Raw genomic sequence first — 8923 nt, 5'->3', positions numbered from 1 at the left:
GTTGTTTTTACCATATATACTGTCTAATGGCAAGAGGCCCCAATTCTTGCGGATAGTAAGCGCATTACTACAGTTGCGAATTGCTATAACCATAGATTTATTTAATGTATTTACGACCCCAGACCACAAGAGAAACATGTGAGGATTACGTTGACCAAAAAAAGCAATCACAAAACTTATGTAGGTATATTGGAATCTCGGGCGAATCAGCAATGGTAACAACATCAAACAATTTATAGAAAACACGGTGAAGTATCATCTGCAGAACTTGCACTGGTAATATAGAAAGGAAAGCAAATACTACATTAATTAAAGTCTCTCGGACATTTAGAGCGGTACATCATATCAAGGGATTACTAAAACATGGGAGAGGCAACTAACAAAGAAAGGAAATAAAATACTTCATCAATGAAGTGTCTCCGCATTTCGAGTGGTACATCATATCAAGCTAGGTAGTAAAACATGAGAAAAGTAAAAACAGGAGCGGCAATGGCAAAAGCAAGGGACAGCTTCATCTGTCTAGCAATTTTGATGGTTTGTGCCTTGGCATTGTCTGCAGCATCGAAGGCCACCTTCAGATCAAGATGCCACTGGTTCTGGTTAACGTAATTGTCCAGAATATCTTCCCAAATAAAGATGTTGCAGGCTGCAGCCGATGGATCCTGCAAGCACAAGGATGTAAAAACCCGAGGTGACGTGAAGCATGGAAATACATCAAAGAAATGAGAATAGGAGCGCTTACATCCCAATAGGGGCACTGGTAGAAGAACCTCCCCTCGTTAGCTCCAACGAGTTGCACGAGCCTGGGCGTGTGTGCCACAGGCGCAGTATAGCCGTGGCATGGCGGATGGCTTGCGAGGAGGCCTAATGGCTGAAGGAGGCATGGCTTGCATGCACTTGGGAGCTCTGATGAAACTGGGAGGTGTAGGAGATTTCAGTGCGCAGGAGAAACATATTTATATAGTGCTGCGGCAAGATTAGTGGGGAGGTGGGGGCGGGAAAGGCGCATGTATTGCGGCCACGATTTCTTCCCTAATCTATTGTCGGCACGATTGAATGGAGGGAATAAGTACTGCGTAAAATGAAGGGAATTACTATTATTGTTTCAGTGTGTTACCATATAAGGATAGTTCGTAAGAATCTACGGTCGATTTACCATATATGGTGCATGGTGTTACTATAAAAAAATTGATCACATCGGTGACAGGAAAACAAAAAGAAAAATGTATGTGTAATGAAAATGTAGCCTTGACATATCGTAGGCTGCATTGTATGATTTGGTCAAAGATTTGCAGGAAAATTTACATATTTAAAAATATGAAAAATATTTAAACATAGAGTGACACGTTCAAAGAGCTGGTAGGAAATTGGCATGCCTTCTGGTACAAGGTTGTGCCTACTTGCAGTGAATGGAAATAAGTTCTGGTGATTTAACCTGTAATTGTAAATAATACTCCCTCTGTCCCAAACTAAGTGTCTGAAACTCTAGTACAAAGTTGAGGCACTTATTTCGAGACGGAGGGAGTATTAGGTAGTAATGACCTCGTATATAACGGGAGAGAAAAGGTACTACAGAAAATATATAAAACATTAATGCACATTGCAGCCATCGATTGTGCCACCTAATATACGATTAGATAATACAAAATACAGTAATGCAGAAGCAAGTACGGAAAGCAGTACAATAATATTCTCCGTCACTTAGGTTTACATTAGGACGAATATCTGTCGGGAAAGTAATCATGGTGGATATGGAAATAAACATGGCTAGCTTGTGACTCCCCTCGCGAAACATTTTGGTTTGCTAGTGCCGGCAACTGGTTATGCTTTTGTAATAGCCTTCCTCAAAACTTCAATTTGAGGTGGTAGCTGACGAAATAAATTCAATTCATGGAACACCATGTATGCAAGCTCCTCCGACCTGTAATCACTAAACTTCTCCTGCAAATGATTCATAGAGAAAAAAAGAATTAACATTGTAGCCATGACATCGTATTTATCTAGTAACGATACGTGTGTGTGTGGGGGGGATGCTCACTGGGTCGATTTTGATTCGTAATTGATTCTCCTCGCCATCATAAAATTTCAGGAATTTGAAACAGAAGAAAGGACAGTCGTTGGCAAGTTGTTTGGGGGTTGGAAATCTAGCAATAGGCCACTTGCAGAAGTTGTCGAACTTCCCCTCAGTAACTTTTAAAAAAGCATCATTGAGTCTGGCGACAGCAATAGGACCCCACGGCTTATGAAAATCCTCAAATGTAGTCTGTTGTGTGCTCCAGTCAACTGAATCGAGGACGTCAATCCGTCTGTGAACACGATTCACACAATAAACTGAGAAATGACTGCCCTGATGGGATACCCATAATATCTGCAGCAGATAAAAAAATATGAATGGAGAGCAAAGGATGTAGAGCATGCAAGATGAAAAGTGTGATGCAGTAAGGAACCTTACCATGCGAACATCTTGAGGGTCTTTATCCGCGAGGTCTTCCTTTAATAGTGCCTCAATGAAAGTAGGATTGAAGGATTGCGTCTCGTGCCGAGCATCGACATTAAGGTGGAACTGCACATAATAATTCAAAAATGTTGATTATTGATTTGACAAAATGATGCTGAATACTTAGGTAACGAGAACATGGAATGGTTAGCCATAGTAAAAATGGATAATTGTAAATTTAGGTTTAAATACCGATAGTGACCAACGAAGGAACATCCTGTACCCAGCCGACGTGGGCCTTAATTTAATCTCATCGTGACGCAGAATGTCTATGTAGTATTCCATCAAGCTGGGTAGCATTGATGCCCCATCGCCGAAGCTTTTTGCGAGATCCATGCCAGTAAGATATAACTTAGAAGGTTCGTAAGCAAGAAGTCCAGTCCTATGACAAGGTTAATTCGGAATTTGTAATGTATTTTAAAATGATGAAATAATTAGTGCACATTAAAAATAGGATGCAATGGTGTGAAGGTTTACTTTTTGAGATCAAGGTCGTTGATTACTATGTCACGGAGTTTTCGGGCGTGGTTGAGAGAAATGGTAGACTTAACAGGATGTAATTTAAATGGAGAAATGATCTTCAATGGTCTCTTCCTGATCCTCTTTACGATAACTGGTAGTTGACCGCATTGCAGAACATTTCCAGGAGCTCCGAATTGGTTGGGGTTCACAAAGCTTGGGACATTGGTTTTGTCCTTCTCCATGTTCTTGGCGGTGCGAACAAGTGTATGTTTTTCCGTAGACTGAAATATGTAGAAAATAACCCAACTGAGATACGATATTATGTATGTGAACATTACTATTGGAAAAAAATGTAAAAACAAAGTTAATAGCAGGGCAGCACTTACAACATCTGTTTTTTTAAATCTCGCCGAGCGCCTGGGAGACAGCTGTAGAGCAGATGCATCAGAGACCTGACAGACATTAAAATGGTAAATTTTAGGCAATGTGTGTGCAGCCGCAACTCTGATTTACAAAAGAATGCACTTATAAAAAGTATCACCTGGATAGTGTGGGCAGCCTGTTGTGCAGTGGAGGCAGACTGCTGTAGGTTGGTAGGTTGAGCCTCCGCTCCAGTGTGAGGTAATTTGATGATTTCACTGCCACTCCTAATACACACTTTGTGGGATGGCTCTCTAGTATCCTGCATTGAAATGGAAATAGTAAAAAAGGAGGTTAATAAGATTTATGAGCACCTGGCATAATAATTATAAGTAAGCATAAAGATAGATAATTACAAAATGGGGGGTTCTGTCTGGGTGAATATTAGCATCTCGAAGTTGTTGGCTAACTTCCCATTCTTGTGTTGGCTGACCGAAGGATACTAAGGATTCAGGTGTGTTGGCATCTTCCAACTGTATACATGATGGATACTTCATTAGAAATGTGCTATATTTGGAGCTATGTAGACGTAATGGAGGGTATTACCTGAAATTTCTCTGCGGTGGTACACTGTTCTGTGTGGCTAATTGGTTCATGGACAGTAATTTGGCGATCAGCATCATTGTCATGGTTAACTGGGACTTGACCAGTAATTATTGGTGCATCCACAGATAAATGGCCATCTATACTTAACCATAAAATTAAGTCATTGAAAAAAAATGTTATAATTTTGGCGAAGCCGACACATCTATTTATAAGTTGGTATGGACTTAAGTTTGAGTAGGAAAAACAACCTTTTGAGACCTGCTCTGTGTGATCAGCAGCTTCTGCATCGATTTGTGCCTCATTGACAAACTTTTGGCCCGTGAATACGTCTGACACACCCACCCCCAAGTTTTCTGCATCTAGAAAGAAAAAGAAATTCGAAGAAAATATTTGTACATGAAACAACCAAGCAGTAGATAGTATTTACAAATAGATAAACAAGACCAGTAGTAAGCGAAAATATAGAAACATGTCAAAAGAGAAGTAATAGATTTGTATCCTAGTTACCAGTGTTAGTTGGAGCTATCTCAGCTTCTTCTTCATGCTCATGGCCTAGGTCATCAAGGTGCACCTCATTAATAAGACGCGCTGTGCAGTATAGAAAAATTATAATAGTATTACCATAAACAAGTGCAGTCCGAAGATGTATTGAATTTGTATTATGATTAATGAACTGACCGTCTGCATCACATGAGGGGCATCCAGTTCCATCATATTCAATGCCTTCACACATTTGAGAAAACGTAATGGGATCGGTGATTCCTTGCGCATCCACATCAGAACAGTTAGCAGCATGAGTAGGGCAATCGGTTTTTGAGTGGCTGTCAGAGCCATGTTGTTTGTCTGCATGCACAGCGTTCAGAAGTTGTCGTGTAGGGTTAAAGAAAAGGTGAGAAATAGTTGGTCGTGGTGCGTTCAATTTTCAACATAGCTAGGCGGAAATAAATAGATTACTAGAATATCTAGTTGGTGTTACAATAAATGACAAGTGGAAACACCACGAAATAAAATGAATTCCTAGAAAAGAAACTTGGTATTATCATAAATGTGTGCATGGAAACCCTTAGAGGGATTACTACAATAACAAGTGGGTTTTACCATCAAATGTAAGAAGTCACTACCAGCTTCATATGTGAAAAACATTTAAATTACATGAATCACTACATCAAGTTAGCATAGAATGGAAAGTGAGATGAGGAATGAAACCTGGTGGTGGAAGGTTGTTCATAGAGTCAACAGTATTGTGTGGCTCAACTGTTTGATGAGGTTTATTGGGCTGGTCTGCGCATGCAAATGTTGACAAGGTATACAATTAAAATTAGTTTATTCAAGTTGAAGACATATGAAACATACAGAAAAATGTAAGCTTACTACTTGTGCAATCATTTTCGCTTTTGTCATAAGGTCCATAAAATGCGTTAAGCAAGCTTTCTGCAAGAGCAACAACAAAAAGGGTGACAAATAATATGGTTTGTAAGAACAAAGAAATGCAATTTAATAACATAAGGGTGTGCAAAAACCTTGCTGGGACTTGGTCGTAGAAGCTTCGATATTACCCTGGAGCAGTTGGGTAAGAGAACCTTGCAGTGGGCCATCTGCTGATAATTAGTAAAAATACACAAGGTTTAAATATATGATATGCAAATGACTAGTTGCGTTGTGGTGAGTCATAGAATTAACTTATAAAATTATGTGCCATCATGACCAATACCTGACGATGGAAGATTCTTGCTGGGATCCACACCATCGTTTCGCTGAACACTGCGGTCGGCTTCGGATTGTACTGCACATAACGTGTGATTTTTGAAAGGGCATAATATAGAGAAATGCGCTAGTGAGGCAGAAAAGAGAGAAAAGAACAAGATTAAACTTACTACTGGTGCCATCAACTTCAATATTGTCTGTAGCAGCAGGAATGTCATGAATCGACCGTTCTGCTGGGCCATCAAGAAAAGTAGCAAAAGCTAAGATATATCGTTAAAAAGACAGCAATGAAAAGTAGAGAAGGGTGTGAAAAATGTTGATGGCAGTTGGTCACTGAGGATTGGGAATCACCCCGAGCGAGTTGGGCTGAAGATCTCCCAGGTGGGTTCTTATCTGAAAATGGGTAAAAATAAACAAGCTTAGTGACAGGAGCCATAATTCCCTTCTTGATGTCTTGTTTTCAAGTTTTATTCCCTAGGTAATGTGGTGGTGAGAAACACATCAAAAATAGAATTATATGGTACTAACTATTGGGGCCAAAGATAGTAGTGTGATCGATGTCCACATTGCCCGCTACATTATCCAAATGTGCCGCAGCACGAGAAATTGGCTTAGGATCCCTCTGAATTGGAGGTGATGGCGAAGACGTCGAAGGATCGAGCATTATGCAGCGTAACTCCGATACAACCTTGCGTTGTTCGAGAGAAACATCAGCAAGTAGTTTGGCAACTGAATCATCACACCTCCGTATAGCAGCAAATGCCACAACCTGCTTCGATTGAGGTAGTTGATCCACGCAGTCCCTGAGTTGCTCCAGCATGCTAATGAACAGAACAGAATGGGCATGAGGTTGAGCATGGCTTGCTGATGTCGCGTTGGCATTAACATCCAAGTAGCAAGTACCCTCCTGGGACCGAAGCTGGAAATAACCATAAAGAGTTAATGTAATGATATTATGAAAGCTAGATTTACTAGTTGGCAGCAATAGGGTAGGGAAACATACCGGTAGGTTGCCATATGACTCCGAGTCTGGCTTGTTCTTCGACTTATCCTCACTTAAGATAGCTTGCATCTTCCCAGTGTTGTAGAAAGCTATGCGTGGTGTTTGAGACGCATCCAACATATTGACACTCAGGAGATTGTCCAAATAGTAAATCTGAAGAAGCCATAAAGATTTAGTAGTACTAATGAAATTCTAGGTTGTAGACACTTCCTGTTGGTTGGAAATTTAAAGATACAAAAGGAACTACATCTAGTAAACTTACTATTAAAAAGAGCACACAACCAGAAATGGACAATACTCCATTGTTGTTCTTCTTGGAGTGCCATGTTGCAACACTATCCCTCATGTAATCAACAACAGCTTTGGACCAATCGATCGCACCAATATTAGCAATGTCTGCAGTCCAAGCAGCCTCCCTACCAGATATATATGTCCTTGTGGAAGGAAAGAGTAACCAGTTGAATATAATCAGAATGAAACATCTTGTGGACAAATCATCAGGCCTCTTCAACTTTATATAGTCGCACAGAGTTTTGTAGGTTATATTCTGATCGACTGGCACGCTCAGCTCGTTCTTGAGTCTAAGCAGCTCATTCTTTTGGGTGACAGAACAGACCGATGGGTCACGACCACCAAGTGGAGTGCCCATGACACAATGCACAGCATGCGGGGTAATTTTCAGTCCACCTTGAGTGCCGACGTTGATTATTAGAGTGTCCTTGTCAGTCTTGTTCATAAGGAATACCGGCAAATTCCTGGACTCAAGAGCATCAGCTTTTAGGTTCAGAATTTCACCCAATGGAGTAGCCTTGACATTTGCATATTGATCTTGGGTTAATAGATCAATGGCAGAGAGCACGAATCCAGGTGAGCACCTAATGGTTGGTGCCGGTTTTGATGGTTGGTTTCCCTGGAAAACAATGAAATGTATTGTTGAGGCCAGCAAAAACAAAGTTTGAAAACTCACAGAAAATAAGTTGGGCATTTGAGATAAAACTCACATTATGACCGGCGGTGGATGATATAGCTTTAGCTACCTTTGGCCGCTTGACTGGCGGGTCGGTCCTCCGGGTAAGAGCAGTTCTAGGTGGCGGGGGGGTCAAAATCATCATCGTCATTTTCATATTGATGGGAGTTGGAACGGTTGCATGTTGTTGCAGCCGACCTCTTGGAACCGACCGAAGTGTTCCCTCCAGCAACAATGGGTGAAACCAACGGGGGGATCCCCGTTGAAGTGTGAGATGTTGATGTGTTATTAGGATTAGTTTGTTGACCCGGTACCGCATGTGCCGGACACTCCTCTGCAACTGTATTGTGAGCCGCTTCTTGTGCTACAGAGTGCTCCGATGATGAGGCTGCAGCAGGATGGATAGTAATTTGCAACCCAGCCGTAGGGGGAACTAATGGTGGATCATCAAATTGATAGGTGACTGCATCTTGACTGTCTTGAATGGTAACTTTTCGGACCTTCTGTGGACGTGTGCCAACGACTTTCATTTGTCCTGAAACAGAATAGCACATATGTGTTAAAATGTAGATTCAGATTACCAGAACTGAAGTTGTGTTACTAGCACTTCTTAATTATATTCAGATTACCAGAACTGAAGTTGTATTACTAGCACTTCTTAATTAGATTCAGATTACTAGAACTGAAGTTGTATTACTAGCACTTCTTAATTAGATTCAGATTACTAGAACTGAAGTTGTATTACTAGCACTTCTTAATTAGATTCAGATTACTAGAACTGAAGTTGTATTACTAGCACTTCTTAATTAGATTCAGATTACTAGAACTGAAGTTGTATTACTAGCACTTCTTAATTAGATTCAGATTACTAGAACTGAAGTTGTATTAATACCACTTCTTAATTAGATTCAGATTACCATAAATGAAGTTGTATTACTACCACCTGTTAACTGGATTCAGATTACCACTAATTAAGATTAGTTGATGTGTTACACTAACTTGGCGTAGAATTTGTACCAGAGGATTTGTACAGAAAAAGGAGATTGCACTGCAACAAAAGGGGAAAAGTTGACACACTAATAAGGGGGGGTGAGGGGATGGCAGATAGCGATTGCAGGTTCGCGGCAATTAAGAAATTATTAAATCCGGCAGCCCATGTGAGCTTGTGAGGAGGACGGCCGGAAACGGGGATGTACGCCTAGTCAAAACTCAAAGCATCCATCGGGGGAGAATCAGATTAGCAGGTGGATTACCTCCAAAAATACGGACGGAGAAAACGACGGCTGCCGGATGTGTAGTATGAACAAGCGACCAGCGATGTTAT

General features: G+C 40.8%; 1 protein-coding gene across 1 annotated transcript; it reads right to left on the bottom strand.

Annotated features, from left to right (window-relative positions):
* Window positions 1-1623: 1623 nt before the first annotated feature.
* Window positions 1624-7828, bottom strand: LOC119309791. Its single transcript, XM_037585711.1, has 21 exons — window positions 7634-7828; window positions 6895-7542; window positions 6633-6785; window positions 6158-6548; window positions 5800-5889; window positions 5637-5708; window positions 5446-5523; window positions 5297-5356; window positions 5132-5206; window positions 4604-4768; window positions 4433-4513; window positions 4174-4284; window positions 3926-4062; window positions 3736-3852; window positions 3501-3641; window positions 3346-3411; window positions 2975-3240; window positions 2690-2879; window positions 2453-2563; window positions 2039-2368; window positions 1624-1941 (listed from the first exon to the last, which is right to left on the bottom strand). Exons 1-21 carry the CDS (start codon window positions 7754-7756, stop codon window positions 1822-1824), a joined length of 3525 nt encoding a protein of 1174 aa, XP_037441608.1. The 5' UTR covers window positions 7757-7828; the 3' UTR covers window positions 1624-1821.
* Window positions 7829-8923: the final 1095 nt, after the last annotated feature.

This window comes from Triticum dicoccoides, chromosome 5B (assembly GCF_002162155.2).
Source record: "Triticum dicoccoides isolate Atlit2015 ecotype Zavitan chromosome 5B, WEW_v2.0, whole genome shotgun sequence".
Taxonomy (NCBI): domain Eukaryota; kingdom Viridiplantae; phylum Streptophyta; class Magnoliopsida; order Poales; family Poaceae; genus Triticum; species Triticum dicoccoides.
The sequence above is the reverse complement of the archived record's forward strand: the minus strand, read 5'-3'. Positions and strand labels throughout refer to the sequence as shown.

Bases quoted from the DNA above. Each gene is read 5' to 3' on its own strand.
- LOC119309791 (XM_037585711.1), bottom strand. From the start codon at position 7,756: ATGAAAATGACGATGATGATTTTGACCCCCCCGCCACCTAGAACTGCT. The intron at 6,786-6,894 runs GTAAGTTTACTA...TGGCTTCTTCAG, and splicing joins GTTGTGTGCTCTTTTTAATA to ATTTACTATTTGGACAATCT. The intron at 2,564-2,689 runs GTATTTAAACCT...TATTATGTGCAG, and splicing joins TCCTTCGTTGGTCACTATCG to TTCCACCTTAATGTCGATGC.